At 29.5% G+C, this 24,294-nt stretch overlaps 2 protein-coding genes across 5 annotated transcripts; one reads left to right on the top strand and one right to left on the bottom strand.

Annotated features, from left to right (window-relative positions):
* Positions 1–3,619: 3,619 nt before the first annotated feature.
* Positions 3,620–20,011, bottom strand: LOC118443215 (immunomodulatory peroxidase). 4 transcript variants are annotated; one of them, XM_035869857.2, is made up of 13 exons: positions 19,788–20,011; positions 11,381–11,524; positions 10,433–10,748; positions 9,840–10,060; positions 6,342–6,518; positions 6,067–6,263; positions 5,795–5,981; positions 5,357–5,693; positions 5,055–5,208; positions 4,795–4,968; positions 4,504–4,702; positions 4,309–4,414; positions 3,620–4,211 (listed from the first exon to the last, which is right to left on the bottom strand). In XM_035869857.2, exons 2-13 carry the CDS (start codon positions 11,511–11,513, stop codon positions 4,124–4,126), a joined length of 2,289 nt encoding a protein of 762 aa, XP_035725750.1. In that variant the 5' UTR covers positions 11,514–11,524; positions 19,788–20,011; the 3' UTR covers positions 3,620–4,123. The 4 variants fall into 4 exon arrangements, with proteins under 4 accessions (XP_035725750.1, XP_035725749.1, XP_035725746.1 ...); XM_035869856.2 differs by lacking the exon at positions 19,788–20,011 and adding an exon at positions 16,150–16,711; XM_035869853.2 differs by lacking the exon at positions 19,788–20,011 and adding an exon at positions 14,422–14,991.
* Positions 20,012–21,253: 1,242 nt separating this feature from the next.
* LOC118443144 (uncharacterized) lies at positions 21,254–23,635 on the top strand. The gene is made up of 3 exons (XM_085656604.1): positions 21,254–21,358; positions 22,284–22,475; positions 23,219–23,635. The coding sequence occupies exons 1-3, from the start codon at positions 21,254–21,256 to the stop codon at positions 23,417–23,419; spliced, it is 498 nt and encodes a 165-aa protein (XP_085512730.1). The 3' UTR covers positions 23,420–23,635.
* The last annotated feature ends 659 nt before the right edge of the window (positions 23,636–24,294 follow it).

The raw sequence follows: 24,294 nt of genomic DNA, 5'->3' as shown, positions 1-24,294 counted from the left end.
ATATAATATATATATTCACTAATTATTAATGTTGAAAAAATAATCGACTAATGTATATACTTTATATTTGTCATCGAACAAAATTGTATTGCTGCTGTGTCTTATCTAGCATAAATCATCACGAAATTCACGTCATTACAAATGCAGACGCTTTCCAATGAGCTACACATTGTACGTAGTTTTTATTTTATTAGTCAATAAAATCTAAAAAAAATTACAAATTTTTCCAAAAGTTAACAATAATCTAGAAATTATTATATTATATTTAGGTCCTTGACATAAACGAATGGACATGTATTTTTTTATTTTTCCCATACAATCATCTGTCCAAAGCTTATTAAAATGATCAAATGAGTTACCGTAGTATCTCCGTGCGAGTATCGTGAAATTTATTTCTCTGCGTTTAGAAATGTTCAAAAAATCTAAGCATCAGCAATTTACGCATATAACCAAGTAGATAATCGCTACTTCACGGACATAAACCGTACAAGCATATGTGTGAAAATCAATAATGAGGGTTCATCTTTGTTGCCACAGATTTCAGGGGGCAGCATAATACTAAATTTTTTCTTTGTGAAAAATGTTGAAAACAGCATTTATGCCATCAATGAGAACAGAAGTAATTCTTGACCAATTTTAATGAACATGGTCTTGTTTTAAAGACGAAAATTTAATTTATGGCATATTGGTCTTAAACTTTGAAAAAGGTTTTTATTTGTACATAAAATATTCTCGAAAAATATCATTTTTTAATACGATTTTTTTTTTCAAAGAAAAAAAGCTTTTTCAAAAATTTGAAATCAATACGCTGTAGATTAAAACTTTATCTTTAAAATGAAACCTTGTTCATTAAAATCAGTCAAAAATTACGCCTGTTCTCATTGATGACGTAAACCATTAAAAAACCAGAGGTAATGAACAGTCGTAAGTGCTCTCTAGTGTAGGCTTATAATCTAATTTAGGTATATAAGAGAATCTTGGAAAGTATGTGTTGGTGTGTATGTTTTGCTGTTTTAAAATATAGAAATAGGTAAGTATGTAACATACCTTTCTGAGTAATGTGGAAATTAATTTTAAGTTAATAAGTAAAATTGGATAAAATAGAGAATGTAATTTTCACTCAGGAGTGAGAAATCCTGCCTCTGAGAATTTGTGAGGATTTAGCAAATTTGCAAAATCTTGGAATGTCTATTTTTGTTATTTTTTGCTAATACTTTGCATTGCGTGATATATCAGTATTCAATATATCGTGATATTCATAATTCAATGAAAATCAAATATCAATGTATCAAATATCAATGAAATTTTACTTTTTTTTTGTTAAATAAATAAATAAATAAATAAATAAATAAATGAATGAATAAAGATCATTAGAAAATCGAGACTAACTTAATGAAGATGATTTCATTTTTATAGTATAAATCACTATAGTAAGTAAATTTTTGTGAGTTTGTTGCTTTAAACGTTAAAGTATTTTTGATGCGTAAAATTATCTTGCTCGATTTTGATGCAGTGATTAAACCACGAAGTAAGGAGAGACCATATACTAAAAAGGCCCCCCGCAAATTGCATCTCAAGAAGGCAACAATCGATTACAAGTTATTTGTCGAACACCTTGTTAATGGTTTGTGGTCTTATTAAAGTCTCTTTTATCCTTTTACCATGTTGACACTTATGCTCGTAGTAGCAGTAATAGTAGTAGTAGTAGCAGTGTAGTAGTAGTAGTAGTAGTAGTAATTTGAACTTGAATGGAGGTAGCGAACCATTCCATCTTTCTGCCATAGCGTTTTGCACTCGTATTTGTGAAATATAAGGTCTTTTGATAAATATAGTCAAGCTTTTGTATTCTTTTCTATTAATAGAGTTATTGCATTTTTTTCTTAATAAATTGAAGTCGAATCGTTGTATTTGTCTTATATTATAAGTCAAATCACTGCAGTTTTTTTATAATATTAAAATCAAGTAAAATACATTTCCTATTAAAATGAAGACGAGTCCTATATGGAACAGATAGAATATTAATTCATATAAGCTAATATATATATACACACACACATGCATTTCTAGGTTGGCTACATCATAATTAATTACACTGCTGATCTGTGTTAATTATTGATTAAAATTTGTATTTATAATTTCTCCACAACTCTTACCATTTCTGTCCAAATAAAATTTTGTATAATTATTCTTTATATTCTGGTGGAAAGTATATTTCATTGACATTCAAATGATATTAAAAAAACATAAAACACAAATTAGTTTTTTTTTAATTCTTTTATTAGATTTTCACATATTAAGAAGTAACATTTAACCATCAGTATTCGTTCATACAAATCTTTCAACGATACTTAATTATTTTTTCTTAAAATTAATCAGTCATATCTCATGGTTTCACATAAACTCAACTATTTTCACACTGAATTCCCATAAAATTTTTTCTTATCGAAATTTTCTATGAGTTTGCGCAAATATGTCTAAATACGATAAAAATGCATTTAATTATGTATAATGATAATTTTGATCGGTTCAACGCGAGAAAACGAAAAGGATAAATCTTTTGTTGTAAAAATAATGTAATGCATTTTCCTATACGTATGTAAATATAAAATGACAAGAAAAAGTAAAATCTTAAACTTTTTTATGCCTCAGAAAATTGCACAACTTTAATCGTGAAAATAAACCTTCTATCGATTGTAAACGCGATTCGGAAAGTAAGAACAATAAAAAAAAAAAAAAAAAAAAGAAAATGAAAAAAATGTTCACACAAATCCAGATCTATAAAATGAAGATTCGAACCATGTTTAAAGATTGTTTATGACTTTTGATAGATTCCTCATTTATTGCAAAAGATTGCTATCATTTGGTTTTGTCATTCCAACATTGACACTTCGCTTCCCTGAGGTATACTAACTTGTTGAAAGTAATAACTTTTCTTTTTTATAGCAATAATTTAAAAAAATATTGAAAAATTTACAATATTTTCAAAATTTAAATTATACAGGATTATTGTATCGTATATAGTCGAAATAATTTATCCTTGAAAGTGTTTCCATCTTTTAAATTTAACAAAACATATTTGGAAATTGTGAAATAATTTATAAACTACTTCGAATTATACATACGATAATGATCCAACGAATCGATTATTCTTTTTACCTAAACTATCGTCATGCTCTAGATGTTATCAAGCAGGTGTTACTACATGAAATTGCGAAATCTAGCCACGCACTCGATATCCACACATATCTAATGTTCGTTGACATATCTATCATATACCTATCACATACCATATATATATATATATTGACGCGCGTGCATCTTATAAAATTTCAAATTTCGCATATTCGTTTTATCTTAAAAGTTAGCATTATCGATAGAAACTTAATGCTCAATAAGAAATGAAATATGAAAGTATCGAGATTATAAAACTTACTAAGTACTTTATATTTGCGAATTTATCTACATAAGCATAATAAAATCAGCATATGCTAAAAACTGAAGAGGAAAATTTTTTTCTCTCTTATATATATATATATATATATATATATATATATATATGTATATATATATATATATATATATGTATATATATATATATGTATATATATATTAAATATATTAAATATATTAATTAGATGCACACGCTCCTTCATATTGTTATACTTATATTATTAAATGGTCACATACGCAAATAATGTTCTGATCGAGCAAGGCTGTTTCGAAAATACAATAATTTGGGCGAGGTAATATAATCAAAATCGTGTTTCTTGCTATGATAGTATGGTCCTCGGAAACGTGGACTTATTTGTTCTTCTGTTTCAGCTTATTCTTAGCTGACCTATTTCTTTAATCGACTAGTCACGTGTTTTTCACCGTATCTTCGCTTTTTTTTTATCACACTAACATCTGCCGCTTCATCCTGAACCATATTAGTGACCACCATATATTATACATCCTCATTTAGATTCAAGAAAGCACTCCCTGACGTTAGAAACTTAAGACACAATGATATCACGAAGATCTTAAGACATCACTCACGCTTCTTTCTCTTCACCAAGCCCAATCTTGCTCATGGATGAGCCGGCGCAACGCAGTAATGTGACCAGCCAATTAATGATTTAATTCAACGATACGCTTTAGCCTTCTCAGCCCATGCAAATAGGTCCATGCTTGGTATTGCTTCGAAATCGTTACAAGAACGGATTTCATTTCTGCAAAATAAAATTAACATATAAAGAGTATTACTATTATAGTCCTCGAAGAAGCAATTTCTGAAGAAATGTAAAATGTTAAATTTAATGAATTTACCCTTCTTGTGGTCTGAGGAAAACATTTAATTGCATGTTTTCGATATTATTGCCATTATCACAGAATATTCTTGCTAAAGTAACATTACGTATTTCTGCCAATTGATCTATAAGAATAGAAAAATATTCAAATATTTAATAAACTTTTGTAATTGTGTGACATGATAAATAATTAAATGTAAGAAAAAAATTTTACCTGGTGTGAAGGGGTACGGTTGCATAACAGAATCGTAGAAAAATCTATCTGTACGAAGTGTTCTTGCGAATTGTTCCAAAATTAAACATCTGAATGTGGGACCAAGAAGACCGTCGTCGGTTGACCTTTCTGCCATACCACCGATCACAAGATCAACGTCATTAGGATGAGTATAAACGGAGCGTAATTTATTTACGAGCTGTACGTAAAAAGTAAAAAAGTGATGAAACACATACGTTAAAAAATTGCATTCAATTTAAATTATTCATTTCAATATAATATTTAATTTACCTCCATAGGAATGTAATCAAGGAAATCATTGAAATTCTTAGCGATAGGTAATCCACAATGTTTCCTGTAGTAATTATATCCAGGTAGTCCATGATCACGACCACGTTGTATGTCTAAGCTAATAGTATCTAAACCAAGATCATTCTTACGGTTGCTATATAATTTGCTGGTAATCTACAAAATGTTAGACATACAAAATAAAATAACAACGAATGAGTGGTATTAATAGAAAAAATAAAAGAACAAAATGAGATACTCACTTCTGGAATAAAACTTATGTCCATCTTCTGACTGGTCTGTGTTGAGAGACCACGAAGTAAACCGTCAAAAATTGCGTCGGATTCAATCACTCGCGGATTAAAAAAATATTCTGACAATTCCAGAGGTTTAATTTGATGCGCATTATTTGGCATACTGTAAAGCATTATTGCAAAATATTATGTAAAATATAATTGACATTAAAAATTATAAGAATTAATTGAAAGTATATATATATATATATATACAAAAAAAATAATATCAAATATAAAATGACATTTAAAAAATCATTGTAATAGCTTACATCAGTCTTCCTTGCATAAGTGAATTCAAAAATCGCAGGCCAGCTGTAGCTGCTTCATTGCTAACTGCAGGTTCGTCCTCAGAATCATATTTTCTATTATAACCAGTACCGAGTCCTAAGGCTCGAACACTGATTCTACCCAATAAAATGGGCAACCACTCTTTGTAAGTTATATGTTGAATTTCAGCAATGACAATACGTCTAGCCTCTTGATATAGGATTTCATCCGTCCAGCTAGGATTCAATTTAGCGAGTTTCTTCGCAATGCGATTATGTTCACGATGCCAAACTGTATGTATTACAGCCAATTGAGGATAAACGTTGACGCGATCATCACCTATGAAATTTAATAAAATTATCGTTATATATTGTCTTTTTTAAAAATTAATTAAAAATCAACAATCATATTAATGATGAACCTTAAAAACAAAAACTTACCAGAATCGTAACAACCTCCTTCACATTGAGAAGCAATTTCGGCATCGTTTTCAAATGGTAAAAATGCGTGACCATTACGAACATCTGTGCGAAGTCTACCACCTCGAAATTCTCGTAATTCACGAGATTTTGCTAGAACGGAACCGTAGATCGTGGAACCATCCAAAAAGTGACTCACTTGATTCATCTGAAGACAAAATATAAAAATAAGACTTTCATTGACAAACAAAAATACGAAAATAGAATGAAATGGTAATGGAACGTTGAATTACTTGTTCCAAGGGACCAAAGGTACATTCCGACCTCAAAACTGGCATGGAACGTACGTAATTCATACATCGAATGTACTGAGTGCCATAGATAGGATCTCTATCCGGCACCGTTATAGCTGCACAATCTGGATGTATGTGACGAGGAGATAAAACGTTTCCATCCGTTTGGCAGCAAGAAATTGGTTTTCCCGATGAAACTATATAAACCAATTTATTTTGTAAATACCGAAAGTAAAGCTTAACAAAACAACAATCACAAATTACTAAGAACTAACCCATTTTGCGAACTGGTGTATGTGCCAGATCGTGTGAAATGAATTGACCCCATTGCATGACGGCAAGAGTTTTGGTGGGATCGGATTGGCCATTATAAGCAGCCACTGATGTACTTATTGTTCTCGCACTTGGTAATGGTTTCTTCGTCTGTCCCACATTTCTCGGCTCTTGAATGCCTAATTCCCAATACAATGTTATATTAACAATATATCATGAAGATCGTTTTACATTGTCAAATCGGAGTAAATTGATGTTAAGTGATTCATAACGAAGCATTTTCAAATAAATATGTTAAAGTGCTTTAAAAGAAATCTTTACATGTGAATTTTGAATAAATGCACTTATCCAATATGTGCAACAAAGCAAAAGCATATCATCTTGATTACTCCGATCTTAACAAAGTTTATAGGTGTTTATATGTATATATATATATATATATATATATATATATATATATATATTTACATAAATAAATAAGTAAATAAATATATATATATATATATATATATTTGTACAGCACGAGAGAGATAATAAAATACGCAGAATTTTTATTAGAGAAAACAAGTAATGGTACGCGTTTAGAGAGAATGTTTCTTGGCCGTCTTGTCCTCGAACCTGAGACTTCACCTAAACCTGTTTATCGCTCGCGATGTATTGTTTGAGAACAACCGGATAATTTTTACTTTTGAATATTATATACAATAATTTGAAAAAATCATAACCATAATATAATTTGACATAATCATATAAGAAAAAATAACAAAGTTGATTAAAACTCCAAAATCAATCCGATTAATCTCGAACAAAAAGAAGTTTCAACCGATCTTTTGCAAGAATTAGCAATTAATCGATTGAAGTTCTTACTCTCGTGCTGTGAAATAAATCCGGAGAAGGTTGTTATCTACTCTTTTTTACGTCGTTCTGGTGGCGTCATTGACGTGGCATGTCGTCAATATAAATGATAAATCGATGTTAAAGTTTGAAAGTTCATACGCATGATTGTTATAAGCAATGAAAGAGAGGAGGAATAACCCCGTGTTGTTATCAATTCAACGCTAATCGCTGACGTCGAGACGCTCGCAAAACGAGTAATCTAGCTTTATAATATTTAGTATGGTCGATGAAGGCACCCAAACGAGTGAACCAAGCTGAGAGACGGAGAAAATTTAATGCGGTTTTCATCGATTGTCAAAATAAATATGATTTGCATTTTGGTGACTATTGGAATAGCCTTCAAAATTTTATAAAATGTACATTACAATTATTCGATGTTATCGTGAATGGATCGATGATATTGAATTTAAGCCGCAATGACCTCCCAAATTGAATTCGCTCGAACAGGGACCTTAACGTGAAACCGTATGCCGCCAGAAAACAGAAAGTGTTCGAAGTAACTAGTATTACGTAATAAATATGATACATTATTAGGTATATCCGAATTAGTTTACATACACTTCTACTGCTGGATAGAATCTCCCGACCGAGGCACCCTATTGTAGGCAGTATTATTCACTGCTACACTCAGGCATATTATGCTCTATGTGCCTTATCGCACAACAACTGTAATGCAAATCACAGAATATAATTTTGTTAAGCCAATCGACGAACGTTTCTCCGCTAGCGCCCAAGGATCTGTCTCTGTGCACGTGTATACGTAGAGAATATAGACGGTATCTGTCCATAGCTGTCCGAGAAAATATCTCATGATTGATTAAAATTACAAGAAAGTTCTTTAATGAGAGAAATCTGCACGACTCTGAGTCAGCTACAAAGTACACGTAAAAGTTTTTTTTTAATCTCGTGACGTTTTCGAACTATGAAGATAAACGGTCTTTTCTTTTAATAGATATTTATAATTTTTCTTGCATATTTATATAGTAGTGATTATTTACAATCAAAATCATATCTAGTAAAAAATTGTTATATGCATCGTTTATGAGATAATTGGCATTTTATGTATTAAAGTATGTAGTTGCTGTTTCATATCACGAATTAAAAAACCATTCGTTAGACTACATAATATTTTGAAGTTGGTTACGTCAAACAGGATCACTGACCTTCAACCCGTCACAATACACGATTGCTTAATTTGTAAATATAGGATTGAAATAGCATGGAGTATATATTACGGTATTGTATGAACCTATTAATTAGTCGTTAAAATAAGAATTATCTCGTAAAGAATACATAATACAATTTTTTATTACTATATAAAAATACAGGAAAATTATGTTAAAATATTATATTAAAAAAGAAAACTATGTTGACTTTTATAATTTGAAAAGATCGCGAATAAAAAAAATGTACATGCACTTTTTAGTTGATTCAAAGCTGTGCAAATTTCTCTTAATAAACTTTTTTGTAATTTTAAGGAATTGCGAAATAGTTACTTGATCATTCATGGACAGAACAACCTGTGTGTATATATATATAGATATATATATATATATACATATACATATACATATATATATATATAGATTTTGATATATGCCTATAGTGTGTGTTACGTCCGTTAATAAACTGTCCTGATAAAAGTGGTGTTAGGTTGGTTAATGGATTTGTAGTCTCCTAAATAATCATTTCAAGTTTCGTAGAACGAAGTTATGAATTCTTAAAATCTACAAGATTGATTACGATATAGTATACCGTCAAATTAAAGTCCAAGTATTGTTTTATTGCAGATACAAGAGATATCGAGATAAATATCGAGGTAAATTTAGAAAATTATACTACTAAATGTGTCGAATAAGAAGCATAATTTCGTTAATTAAATCTGACTAATATACGTTTGTTAATAATCGGGAAACGTTTCCTATCCTTTGGTAAGAATTTAAAAATGACGTCAGAGAAAAAAACGTTGTCTTTACATATTATGTCCTACGCATTTAAATTGATTGGTAAACGATGAGAGTATTATAAAGGAAATTTGTGTGGAAATTGTTATGATTGGATAGGAGAGCGCTTAACGTTTATAGGCTGTAAATAATTATTCGATTATTATATCACAAAGAGATAATGACAATAATACCGTTAAACAATCATTGCTATACTTCGACATATAAATGATTTTTCCTTTTACTAGATATTAAACGCATTATTTGTAAGAAAATACGACCGACCGAACGAGATGTGAACGGATGCAATGTGACAGTGCGAATGATCGCGTGAAATAGTGTGAATTTAAGCGAATTAATGGAGCGACTTTGAAAAGAAAATGAGAAACACGAAAGATAGAAGATGTTACGGTGATACTCATAATGAGGATAAGGAAAATTCAAGAATTCCATTGGAATTAAAGAGGAAGGAAATAACGAAGATTGAGGTTTTATGAAATTAATGTTATTTCGCGTCAAAAGAACAATTATCTCGTCCGTGTTATTGAGACAATTGATGGATATGATATCCGCGAGTTTTCAAGAGATAGTCAATAGGAGAAAGGCTAGAAAAACAAGGCATTTTTGAGAGCATGTCGAGTTTTAAAAAACGACTCTTACCATCGAAATATTGAGGGAAGAGGATTCTTGTGTATGCTGTCATGGCACTGCCCCAGCTAGGATTATCGATGTTATTGCAACTTCCATCAATACTTCGATACTTCGTTTTTGAATCACAACTTGATACGTGCGAGGTCAAGCATTTGTTACCCATTGGTGTGCCCTCTAATTTCAAGGTTGATATATAGCGAGCACATTCTTCCTTAGATAGGCCAAATCTACTGAATACCACATACATAATAAATACAAGATATTAATTATATAAAGATCGTATACCTCCCCTCGTCCCGCTTTAGCATCTATTAATAATTTTTTGAACAATACAAAAGTATACTTAAATCTTTAATTTCACTCAAACTAATTTAGTATTTAATTTTCTCAAATGATATTACCGTTAATTTAATTACCATTCGGTCCAAGTATTTGAATTCATTATATTTGTATGTCAAACAAATTGTTCTTATTTTTATTGTTTTTTTTTTTATTGTTGTTAGTTTTAAAATGGTTCGGAGATTGATTAAATTATGCAAATTTACTGCTTAAAGGATTAAGTTATAATACGTATACAATGATAATATTAAGAAATCACTTACCGTCGACAATTTTGATGAATGAGGTACAAGGAAGCTTTCGTAACCAAAAGTGCATCGATGCCTTTCTCCAAAGCATCTTCTGAAGGATATCCATTGATATATTGTTTACCGGCAACACTATTAGCATCAAATTGAATACCGGCGTTGACAATATTCTTTTCTAGTGTTCCCAACCGATTTACGAGCGTCTTCGCGAAACTTAAAGATTCATTCAAAGTCGACTCGGTGATCTTGGGATATTGTCGATTTCGAAAAAGACCTGTATCTATGACGCCTTCTGAAGGAATATCTGTAGATGGCAAGCCTGTAAAAATATCTTGAAAAAAACCGATATGTGTAAATATATATTTATGAGAGTAAAAAGTAATTCATATAGAATATGTTTCCTTTATCTCGAAAAATTTGAATATCTAAAAAAAAAATATCTCTTTTTATATCAAAATAACTTGTAAAAAGATTTTATCTATAGACTCAATCTCTCAAGAGATATTCCACTTTTTCAAGATAAAGGAAATATCGCATATATATGTTATCTATAAAATATATTATCTATTTGAAAGAGAAACGATAAAAAATAATATTAAAAGTTTATTTAAAATTTCTGTTTTTTTAACTAATTATTATCGTTTTTTTAAATTTTAATTTTCAATGTGTTCGAAAGTAAATGTGTTTGTAAGCAATCAAACAACCAGGAAGTTAAACAATGTTATTATTAACACGTTGATGCCAAAGCTATAATTTGTATTTTACTGCCTCGTGAGGTTCTATTAATGATATTTTTCTACATTGAAGTATTCTCTGTTAATTAGAAAATTACTTTAATCACTTAAGATTAAAAAAAAAAATATTTTTTATTATCAGTAAAATTGACATCAAAACTATATTGCAATGAACCTCTGATGATACATGCTGGCATCAAGAGATTAAATGAAAAATAAAAATATTTACCAGTGTAGCTGGCAAGATAGTTCTGAAGTGATATGGGTAGTTTATAGGCCTCCATAGAATTGGAATAACCAAGTAGTCCCATAGATTGAAGGGACACCCATAATATCGCCAAAGTTGCCACCGATCCTGCCATTACACCGCCGGCTATCCGAAGAAAATAAGTATTAATGACCATACCACATTGAATTTTCCTCTTTCTATATTCATATCTCTGACTCATTCAGTACAATGACTATTCAACGAAGGAGGTAAAGATGTTTACGAAAAAAAGGTCATCGCGGAGGTTAAACCTGCATTACAAACGGTCTTATGGACGCTGCAAAACACGTTGCACCTCCCTCCCTCTCTTTCTCTCTTTATCTTTTTTTTTCTTTGCAGTTTATTATACGATGACAACAAGATTCAAATGTTATATTGCACAGTCGATTGTATGTCTATATATATATATATATATATATATATATATATATATATATATATATATATAGACATACATATATATATATGTATATATGTATATATATATATATATATATATGTTAATATGCAAAACATAAAATAAAATTAATTCTAACAACGCCATATATGTACATTGCTCACAATTTCTTGTAGAATAAGAAAAAAAATTGTTTATGAAAATATTATCAGGTAGTTATTAATTCAGTTAAATGAATATATTATTTCATGGTTATTTGGACCTTACGCTTTGAACTATTTTTTATAGGACTATGTTAAGCAAATTAAATTCGATCGTTGATTGTCGCCTATGACAATAAACAATATTGTTAATTTTTACAAAATAGATATATATCTTCTTCTGAATTACTATATCATTTCATAAATTACTTTGATAAACCTTAAATATTATTTCTATTATTTCGAATAATTATTGAAAAATAGAATTAAAAATAGAAAAGATCAACATTGTTTTTTTAATAGACTTCGTAACTAAATTCTTGTTAATTTTCCGATTATTATTTAACATTCTTATGTAATGTATACATTTACGTTATTATTCAATCTTGAAAAGTACATATCGATGACGAACGATATAGCGTATCGAGGAGGTGTTTATACTTTACAACTGTAAACGTCAAAGTTGCTTTAAAAATTTTTTCTGATTTTAATTTATAATCAAGACGAAGGACAATTTAGCAATACAAACAAACGACGGATGGTTTTCTAAAAAACACACCTCTATGTAGATTGGTAAATCGATAGATTGCTAAACGAGTCATGAATTAGATTAATTCGTTTCCAAATCGCTTTATTTTATAAACGATTATATAGATCATTGAATTTTCGATAATTGTTAAATGACGGCACGTGTGTCACCCTTTTATCGTTCAAAGAATTATACTTTAATTCTAATCCGACCTATAGGATATAAATTTCGTATAATCAAATCGAGTGAATAAGAGTTTAACTTCAAAACATTATAAGAACGTAGCGAAAGATAAAACGATACGACTCGAATGAATGTTATCACGAAAAGGAAACATTATTTTTTTTCTTTTTCTTTCTCGTTTTATCCCGACCTTCGTGAACGTTTCTATGCGAGATATTTATAGAAATGGAGTCGGGGGTCGGTCGGAGGTTCCAGCGCACGTGCAAACATTGAAAGAGCACGGATTTTATGCTCTGACGGCCCGTTAAAATACGCGGCAAATATGCGCTCACACATAACAAACTCATCTATTCGTTGTGTCGTGTCGTCGTTCACGCGTTTTGCACGTGCTTCAACGTGACACATTATGTCCAATGATCGTATCTAATTTATACACGACACATACATATGTGTGTATGTGCGTGCGTGCGATGTGTATATATATATTCGTATGCACATCACATATTTGTTTTACATTTTTCATTTGAATAGCGTTCATTTCACCATCATCATAATATTATATTGTTATTGTCATGTTGTGTATATTCTTGTTAATAGAAAAAGAAACTTATTTACTAAGCACAAATTTTTTTATTTAATAAAAAAATGTCAAATGCCGGCTGATAAATAACGCCTAAGTGTTTAAATATTGTGATAACGGATATTCGCAAAAAACAAAAAATACGATAAGATAATTATCAAAAAAGAAAAAGATAGAAGATTGTAATCAAAGCAGGAAATACGAAAGAAAATTATTTATGCATAAATTGTATTCATTTGACTTTTTTTGCTATATGAAGATGTTCGTAAATCTGTCGGTAAAGTCACACGTAGGTATAAGTTATGCTACATTCATGTGAATCCGGCTTTAATCGGGAACACGATACGATGATTTCCGTGCATTCCCGAACGCGTACGAGAGAGATGAAAAACACAACGGCGTATACGCATATGGACGATGACATAGAGTGTCGTAAGAAAGTCAAGCATAGAGAGAAGTGGAAAAGTACCAACGAACACGTAATCTCTCAATGATAATATATAAATGAATGTATCAAATCTTATGGGAATTATAGAAGAAATAAAAATTGTAAAAAATTACTGCAACGTAAAAGGTATTTCTATTGAATTATTTAATTTCTATTAGTCTTATTGACGTTTCGAGAGCAACAGAAAAAGAAAAAAACATGCCAAACGAGTATGTTGCTTTCTCTTTTTATCACTTGACTCCGTGATAATAAATTCGATATTCGAGAGAGAGAGAGAGAGAAAGAGAGAAAAGGCACTTTCGCGATGAAAAAAAACAATATTGATAGGATATAACGATAATATGTCATACATGAATAGCCCAGTAGAAAGTTTATTAAACATTTTTCATCAATTGAGGACGTACATACATATTACATTACGACAGTCTGCAAGTAAGACATTGAATATAATTGAAGAAACAACAACAACAAAAAATAACCGACTCCTTCGTTTATAAAAATAAAAATAAAAATTCTTAACGATCTTGTTCTTTTTTTTTTTTCTCTTATTTTTCTTTAAGGGCAATCATTAACGCGATATATTCATTTGGCAAATAAAATCGAAAGATATATGAGCGTACATATATCACGTAAGAAAAAAAAAAAAAAGGAAAGAAAATGGTTACCAGGCACGTATTCCATAGGTTTCTCTAGTCCGTGCATGGCGTAGATCCAACGATTGTCGTTCACAGGTGCGACGAGAAACATTGTCAGTAGTACATCACGATGTAAATATTCGTGACAGTACAAGAAGAAAACTACGATTCTATGAATTCCCTTCCTCACCACTTTTACGATCTCCAGGTTTTCCTTACTTGTCGTATAGTAACGAGAGGACCAAGTACAGAGGAAGTACAGAGAAAGAAAAGGAAAAGGGATTATGAAGCCCTTCTTCGTTGATTTTCTTACTCGATGAGATCGATCGTTAACAAACGCATATACATTTTTTTTTCTTTCTTTCTTTTTTTTTTTTTTTTTTTAAGTGTATTATATGTATCTATATACACATACGCGTTTGCATATATACATACGTGCGTAAAAAATATGTCGCGTCGTCGACAACGTCGGAAAACGTCGATATCGACTGAGAAGAAAAAAGTAAATATATATATATATGTGTATATATATATATATATATATATATGATATAAGAAAGAAGTTTGAATAAGTAACCTCACGCCGGCAGAAACGAGAACGTTCGTTCTTTAAGCTGGCGAAGGACGACTGAACGAGTTTTGCTTCGTAGCTCGAGAACGAGCCTCTTTCTCTTATGCCAATGTTCTGTCTCTCTTACATTCAAGCAAACATTCGTTCTCTCTCTCTCTCTCTCTCTGTCTCTCTCTCTCTCTCTCTCTCTCTCTGTCTCTCTCTGTCTCTCTCTCTCTCTCTCTCTCTTGTACTTCTTAATATACCTGTGCTCCCTACCACGCTAACAATGCGTCTTTCTCTCTCACTCTTTTGATGAAAAACATATCACTCACCGTACGCGTGTTCAGAACCCTCCTTACCCCGCGCAATCCTTTCATAATACCATCGTTTCCAACGCTTCGAAATCTATCGCTATTTTGTTTATCGTCCCTTTCCTCGAAATTTGTTATCTTTGAAATCTCTCTTTTTTTTTCGCGCGAGAATACAATAAAAGTAAATAAACATTCTATTGATCTCACAATTTCGAAGTCGGCCTTTAGTCGAACGGAACCGCTCCAATTCATTTCGAATTTTCCGTTTATATAAGCACTTTTTTTCATTCTTTTTTGATTTCACGTTTTGTTAACATTTGAATTTTTTTCGAAAAACAATCGTTATAATAATTTCAATTTTATTATGGTATTTAATTTATCCATTAGTGATGCAAATACATGTTTGGAATGAATTATTGAGAGACCATGAAAGTTCTCAATTTTCAAAATATTATATTATTTGTAAACCATGACATATAAGATAGACATATCTAACACTTCGTTACCTTCATTCAAGGTTTTTCGACGATAATGTTAATTATATTTGTCTTGTTAAAGAATCGAATTAAATAAATGCAATTTATCATCAAATTTTACATGTTTCCATCTATAAAACAGAGCAAATAAAAAAAAAAAATATGTGTGTGTAAAAATAGCGTGAAAAAGAATAAATGGATCGTTATTAATGAGAGCCGCGATTGCTCTCATTCGAAGTCAGAATAAAGAAGGCGCAAGTGAATTACATAAAAGACCACTAGGCGAAAATAGAGCGCTAGTGTTCTACTTGTCTAACGAAAAAAAAATATATCTGTATTGATCGTAAACTTTGAGGAAAAATACAAAATAAATAAACAATAATAACAGATCTATATATGTTATCGTACATTATCTTACCTAGATAAGATTTTTTGAAGTGCTCGATCCGTAGATTATTGTAAAGGAAAGCGAATATATTAATGCCCATCTTTCGTCTTTGCGGGCGAATTTGTAGCAACGTCGGTGTGAAATCAACCAATGGTGGGAGATTCGCCCAAGCACTTTTTATATTATAAAAATAACAACGAATTAACTCACGACTTAGATATCTGGAGTTACCAGATACCGGCCTGATTAATCTCGCCGAATTTCGGTATTTTAATATCAGACAAATTAATCACGATCGAATTTCTATTACGATTACGTTATAGAAGATAGGATAGAGAAATAAATGAATAGAAAAATTGAAAGTAGGTCTGTAATAGATAAGGATAGGTAATCGTCGGGGGCGGATATGGTAAATGAAAGAGGAGGATGAAACGAATGAGAGATAAAATCACGCACTCCTTCGAAAAAAATTCTATTAAGAAGAACACTACATATATTGTAAAATTCAATGAAATTTTAATAATTATTCGAGCTGTATATTATGATAGCAAAAATTTAAATGACGATCGCAGAAACAACATCACAACTTTCTGCTGCTGCCACACTGAACGTTCGTCTGTATATCGACCCTGTTTCCTCTTCCCCCACCCCATCTCGCCTATTCTTAAGTCTTCCAGAAAGCTCGGCATAAGTGCACATGCGCGTTTACCCTTTAAAAAGCGTTACCCTCCTTGTACTATACTAGTGCCTACTGTGAAATTATTATTATATTATATTATAAAATTGCTTATTATCGTCTGCAAATGTAACGTTATATTTGATATTTAATAATAATAGTTCTATTCTGCAATAATTTTCGTAAATGCGCGTTTGTTTTATTCCTATTTGCTTTTCATTTAAACCATCCTTTTTAATATGTTTAACAAGTTCCTTGGATCTGTGTGTGCGCGTATGTATCATTTAGATAAAACATAATTTGCAGTACGCATTGTTGATTTTTATTTTTGTTAAAGTATCGATAATGTTTAATACTAACTATGGAATATCGAAATAAAATTTTTATTATATTTATTATAATTCCTACTTTGGATATTCATTTTATCGAGATGTCAGGATGTATTCATTTAACATTTCTTTTACACGTAACCGAGTGTATTATGTTAAATTGTAAATTGCACACAAATGAGCTATGTTAAATATTCATAGTATGTAGGTGTTAAAATATTTTACATCTGTTGCATTCCTGAAGGTATCGTCAGAAAGTGAAACGTGTTATTCGTCTATCTTACATCTAGCATGTTGATTAGATTTGAATTGATATATAAATATTTTATTCCTTCGAAAAAAATCGATATATATATATATATATATATATATATATATATACATTTAAACGATCACGTTATAATATCGTGATTAATATTTCCTATGATTCATATTTAATAAAATTACGTCAATGTTTCTGGAAACATGGAAAAATAATGAATGATTAAATATGAATATTAAATTTATTATCATTTTTGAGTTCACTTTTAAAATAATCGTATTACGGAATAATATGCAGATATAAATTAATTTCATTTATTAGATATGTGCCTGTGCGATGAGAATACATTTTTCTAATAACCGAAAAATCTTGGAAAAATCTCTAATCGTAAATATAAGAGTTTTCAAGATTTTTTTAGAGACCTTAATATCGAACCAAATGTCAACAGTTAGTCATGGATTCTCCAAAGCGCAGTAGAATAAGAAATAAACGGGGAACTATGGAGTTAGGAACTGATCGAGGAGGGCCGGTTAAACGAGCACGTGATACCAGCGTGATACCTAACCGTTCCATATCGTTCCATACCGTTCCCCTTCCCCTTTTCCTTCTCCTTTTTCCTTCTTAACTGACGCCATATTTCTGTCTCATTTTCTCTGTTGCTCTCTTATTCTCTCTGTCTCTCTCTCACTCTTACTTTCTCACTCTCTGTCTGTCTCTCTCTCTCTCTCTCTCTCTCTCTCTCTCTTTCTTACTTTCTCACTCTCTGTTTGTCTCTGTTTCTCTCTCTCTCTTACTTTCTCATTCTCTGTGTATCTGCATCTCTCTCTTTCTTTCTCTCTCTTCCCCTCTCTTTCTATCTCTTTCTTACCATTTTGCGCTTCCAAGTGTTCTTTGCTCAAGAATTTTATATAAGATAATCGCGTTACGCATTTAATCGTAACGAAATGATTATAATAATATATGTCTTTTTATGATGGCGATTACTTTTCTTTTTCTTTTTTTTTTTTTTTTTTTTTATTATATGACGGAAGAATACGTTATTCGTTCTTCCAGCTTGCACTATTTATAACACATTATTTAAATAGCATAAAGTCGATAGAAATGTTTTCTAACGGTGAATGATTTTTTATGTGTTTTGGTATGTTAGAAATGATTTTTTGCTTTTCGTAGAAGGTACAATAAATGTTCAGCGTTACTTCGTAAACTGTACTTGTAAAATCGTTTAATGAATCAAATCAAAAATTATCCTTAGAACCACCTCGACCAAGCTCAATTAACTTTAATAAGGATTAACTCGATCAGGAGTGCAGCTAACAACAAAACTTTTAACTTTATATTATTGCTAACTTACATTTTTGTGATATCAATAACCATTTGATACATTTTATAAATAATATTGAAATACTATATGTATTTTCTTAATTTATTTTAATTAATATTTTGTTTGTTGTATACTACACATGAAATTTTCAAATAATTATTGATATCATAAAAATATAGATTAAAAACTACATACAATTAATACATTTTTATTGTTTGTTACGATGCTGATCGATTTAATCGTTTTATTAAATTAATTAAAGTTAAATTGTGATCGGTCAAAGCGATCCTTATTAAATTGTCATTTTAAATGTAATAAATTGATTTACATTATATTTCTTAACGTCGAGACGATTAACTTTCGTAAATAATTTATTCTAAATTAGTATGTTATTTTTTATAATATGCATTTTAAATAAAGTAAATTATTTCACATTATATTATATTTCTTAATGCTGACACGATAAATTTCATAATTAATTTATTCGATATTAGTATATCAATTTTTATGTCATAAGCGCGTTTTATTTCTAAATTTAATTCTAAATTCGTAATCCTTGAATTGAAGTCTAAATCTATTTCTTATATGAAAATTTATTTTGAAAACAAACGATATTATTTATTTTTTGTGTCAATTGTGTGATTTTGGCGGGTTTTGATTAAGTTATATCGCGCCATCTGTTAATAGAAAATCAAACTTAAAACTCACTGGATAAGAAATACATTGCTTTGATTATTTTGAAAAAAAATTTTTAAAGATTCTAAATTTGAAAAAAAAAGAAACTGTTTACAAAAGTGATCCGTAATTTAAAAAAATCGATGACATTTCATTAATATTCATACGTTCTTTGAACAAAGATAACGATTTAACAGAGAAAATGTCAATGACCGTCGACGATGCATCGTATAATATTTTATCGAACATACATACAAAGATTCTTTGCTTTGTTTATCTGGAGATAAAGGAAATGGACAAGAATATCGCTTCGTTTGGTTTCATTTACAAGTAATAAATGTATACGGTGAAGGTGAAAATAAAAAAATATTTTTAAATAATAAATCTTACTGAAATTGTACTTACATATTACGTTGAAAAGATAATTTTGTTCGTTCCAACTCGATATGATGACTGTTTCAATCAATTTACACGAGCTTCTTAAATATTAACATATATCGTGTAAATATATACACATGAGTATAACTGTCAAAGATTATAATAATGTTTTTCTGTCTTCGAACAAAGATTTATAATAGCAGTTCGGACCTCTTTCATCGTTGGATTCCAGCTTTCGACTGTCGATTCGATCAAGCGACCGGATTTAATATCCAAGAAGCCACCATCGGACGGTCTTTTTTTTTCTTTATCTTCTCTTCTATTTTCTCTCTTTTGCCATCGATCCAGTGTCATCGTGGGTCATTCCTTGTTCCAGATTAGTTTTATCTCCGACTGCCACGCTCATTTGCTTTACATAAACTTTACTTGAGAAATCTAGTAGCTACGAATATTTTTTCTTCATGTGCACGAACGCGTTGAACTTTAGAAAAGTTCATGTCTGATAGATAGGCAATAACAAAAAAGAAAAAAAGAGAAAGTTGAAAAATTCTTTAGACGCGTGCTCAATCAACGATCATCGAGTTCTATCGTTCGATGACCGTCCGAAAGACAAAGAGAGAAAAAGAGCGAGGAAAAGAGAATCAATGAATATTGAGAGACTCTTAGGGCCATTTCGATCATTCTCGATTGACTTTAATTAACGTATAATTCAATCAATAGTGTAATAAACATTCAAACTTTTGATTGTATGGCGTATTTAACCTATATTTTCGTGATATCAATAACCATTTAAAAATGTTATATATAGTACGGAACAAACAGAATATTAACTAAAATGAGTTAATAGAATATATATATATATATATATATATATATATATATATATATTCTATTAACTCACGTATATATATATATACATATATATATCATATATATATCACATATATATATAGTATATATATATATACATGTTTCTATACTACATAAAAAATATTTTATATTTTTATGTTTTTTAGTACGTTTATGTTCATTTTTTTTTTCATTTAATGATACGATATTACAGAAATCAACTCTTTTGAAATAAACTCCTCTTTGGAGATACGATATTAAAAAAAACTCCTATTTGATGATGTCAGTCTTTTGCGTTTTCATTTTTTTCGTTATCTACGCAGTCACTTTGAAAATTTAAAAAAAAATATTATTTTTTATTATTTTTCGCTCGACCGATCTTAAATATGAAGGAATTAAAAAATATATATTTCTAAATACTAACCTATGATAGATTATCCAATTTATTTTTTATTCACTCACTTGTCTTATTATTTATGTATATATATATTTTTTGTACAAATCTACTAGGCATATAAAAAAAAAAACAATACAATCTCACGTTTTGAACTCGTTTTGAACAAGAAAAATTTTTTCGGTGAAATAGATTGTAAAGCATAAGCACGATCGAAGTTGTATATTTTCTCATTAAATTAAAGTTAAAAATGTCTATTAAAGATGCTGACGAGGATGATAATGATTATCGTGACACTGTGGTCTGCAAAGAAGATGAAATGAAGAACGAGAATTTTATCTACAATGATTTGCTCGTAAGAGCGTTAGTCCAATTGTTCCCACGAGAAGGTTAAATCTTATTTTATTTTTTCACGTATACATTGATTTCGAAGAAAGTGTAAGAGCTTTTAATGAGAACTCAATAACGTTATGTACTGCTACTTGACGTGTTTACCAAAGAGGTTACGTGTCAAAGAGGACATGCTGATCTGCTTTCGATCTCATTATCAATTTATTCTGGGAACAAGTAATCAGGGTCAAAGTATATAAGTCAGGATCAATCTGAATGTTTTTACAATCATATAATGCGAAGAAATTTAACAGTTACAATTACAGATCAATAATTACGATTAGAGTTAGATTGTAAATAGAATTATTGTATCAAAGAGTATATATATATATATAGTATAACATATCTCTAGTATAGTATATATATATAGTATAACTCATCTCTAGATCTATTATAATTTTGTTCAGAAAATCGGGGTCAATTAAATGTATAAATAAATGCAAGTCATCATGGCCAAAGTACAAGTTCGCATCGATCTCAAAAAATTTTCATAATATAACGCGTAAAGCAATTTGGCAATGATGATCATGTATATATATATATATATATATATATACATGAAATCATATATATTTATAGATACGTAAATAAAATTAAAATTAAAATTAAAATTCAATATTATGATAAGGATTTTCGTAAGATTTTTTTTTTGTTTTTATTTTTTCTTTATATATTTAAATTAATCAAAAATCTATTAATACTTTAACAATAATATATAGATTATTAATGCAATAAGATATTTTGATTTAATAATAAGAATAAGATGATTCAACGCACTACTTATTCTTATTTACAAAGTCGTTTGAATCGTAGCTCGTTGAATCATTTGCATCTTATTATTCACTGATACGACGTCACAATTCGTTATAAACATTTAATCGTCTTCACGGCTGACAGAAAGATCACTTATACATTTATGGCTGGAGAAATTAAAGAATATCCACACAGACAATACGGAGGAGCTTTCCAATCGTAATAATTATATGTGGTTGTTGCTCTTTGTTTTACAAAATGGTAACTTAATCGAGCCATTCGATGAACCACCACCTATCGATGAATTGCCTCCAATCTCTGATATCGTGGCAAGTAACTTTCATTAATCGTATAGGATTATAGTGGATAATATGCATAACAATTAATGTTCATTTCTTAATCTATTATTAGATTAGATATAAATATGTTTCATTTATATGTAACTCACGTGAAATGTTACGAAGTTTTGTCAAAATGCATGAGAAATATTTTTAATTTCATTCAAAACAAACACGTTAAAATATATCACTTTTTGTCGAATATCTATTGATAATATATCATTTGTTAAATAACTTATGATTAAAATTTTGTATTTTTTAAAGATTTAAAGAATATTCAAATGATCAAAATGTAATCTTAAGTTTCAATCGAAATCTAAATCATTCAAAGAAAAAATGATAAATAAATTGGCATTATTTAATTTATGTTAAATAGTATTTTTCTAATCAATGAGATTGCCATAATTCAATTCATTTTTCAATTGAACGATTAATACTTGTGATAAACAGAGATAAAATTGAAAATTTTTAAATTAGTTATGGCCAAAACAGTTTATTACATTTATTAATCATTCTGTACCTACATATATATATATCTTACGTGCAACATCGTTCGTATATACAGTTATACATAAATATTAGTTATACAAAATTTATATAAAACTTCCTTTTTTTATAAATGCAAAAATAAGTTTAACCTTCTCTATTGATATGGATTTAAATATTTAACGTTTGAACTCGTATTTCTTGTTAGACTGGTAATTAATATATAATATCGATCGATATCCAATTAGCCGGCGCAAATGATCGAAGAATTGATATCGTTGCCGGACATAAATTTCCCTCAAACCAACTGGATCATTTCTGATACGAATGTGATGGACATGAAGGAAGCTCATTCTACTGGTATGCCACCTCACAAATTTCTAGAATATCAGCCTCGTCCCGTTAACGGAATATCCTGCTATTTTTCAATATTCAGCAAACCTTCTTAAAGGAAGAAGCTTTCTTTTTTCAAGCACAGCCATAAATTATGATCAATTGAATGTATTATCAAGGAAACGTAAACTAGATACTTACTCACGTAAATAAATTCATTAATAATGTAAAACCTTTAGAGATACATATCGATAAGCAAACTAGTTTTTGTAAGTTTTTCATTTTTTTCTTAGATCACGAAGTAAATCTGTTTTTTTCTTTTTTTTTTTAATAAACGTAAGAAACGCAATGAATGAGAATGAAATCGTACAGAGCGAACAAGTGTGATCATCAGAGAGCTATGCGCAAATAACAAATAATTAATCATTTTAATGTATTATTTATTTGCTTAGAATACTTTAAGTAAACGATTGTTATAGCTATTGAATAAATAAATATTGAAACAGAAGTAATGGGAAAATTGTATCATGATTTTTTTTTTACGAAATTTAATACAAAAATTAAATAATATGATATATGTTATAAGGATTTAACACATGCATTTAAGGATTAATAAATTGCAAATTATTTTTAATAAATTAATAAAATGCGACAAATGATCGAGTAGTTTCAAGTTTTTAACACATTTTATAATTTATAATATTTTATAAGAATAAGTTTATACGCAATTTACAATATCAAGAGAGTATACAATCGATGATTTAATTTATAAACTTTGAATGGTAATTCTCAGGGTGTGGTAAACGGTATTTTTATTTGATAATGATAGAAAAAAGGGAAAAAAGAAATGTACACGGATGATGCAAGACTCGTTTTATGTATACAACATCTGTTTATTTATTTTTTATAAAGTCTTAATTATAATCCTGCAATACGTAATTATATCCTTCGTACGAGACAAGAAAATTTATAGAAATATAATATATACGAT

The sequence above is a fragment of the Vespa mandarinia genome, chromosome 4 (genome assembly GCF_050613455.1).
Source record: "Vespa mandarinia isolate Hongniang chromosome 4, ASM5061345v1, whole genome shotgun sequence".
In the NCBI taxonomy this organism is placed as follows: Eukaryota; Metazoa; Arthropoda; class Insecta; order Hymenoptera; family Vespidae; genus Vespa; species Vespa mandarinia.
This window is presented reverse-complemented; position numbering and strand designations above follow the sequence as displayed.

Coding starts and splice junctions, on each gene's coding strand:
- LOC118443215 (XM_035869853.2), bottom strand. CDS start 14,503: ATGTTTCTCGTCGCACCTGTGAACGACAATCGTTGGATCTACGCCATG. Junction 6,519..9,839: donor CTTCCCTCAATATTTCGATG/GTAAGAGTCGTT, acceptor ATTGGGAATTAG/GCATTCAAGAGCCGAGAAAT. Junction 5,694..5,794: donor AGGAGGTTGTTACGATTCTG/GTAAGTTTTTGT, acceptor TAAATTTCATAG/GTGATGATCGCGTCAACGTT.
- LOC118443144 (XM_085656604.1), top strand. CDS start 21,254: ATGTCTATTAAAGATGCTGACGAGGATGATAATGATTATCGTGACACT. Junction 21,359..22,283: donor TTATCTACAATGATTTGCTC/GTAAGAGCGTTA, acceptor TCGTCTTCACGG/CTGACAGAAAGATCACTTAT. Junction 22,476..23,218: donor CTCCAATCTCTGATATCGTG/GCAAGTAACTTT, acceptor ATATCCAATTAG/CCGGCGCAAATGATCGAAGA.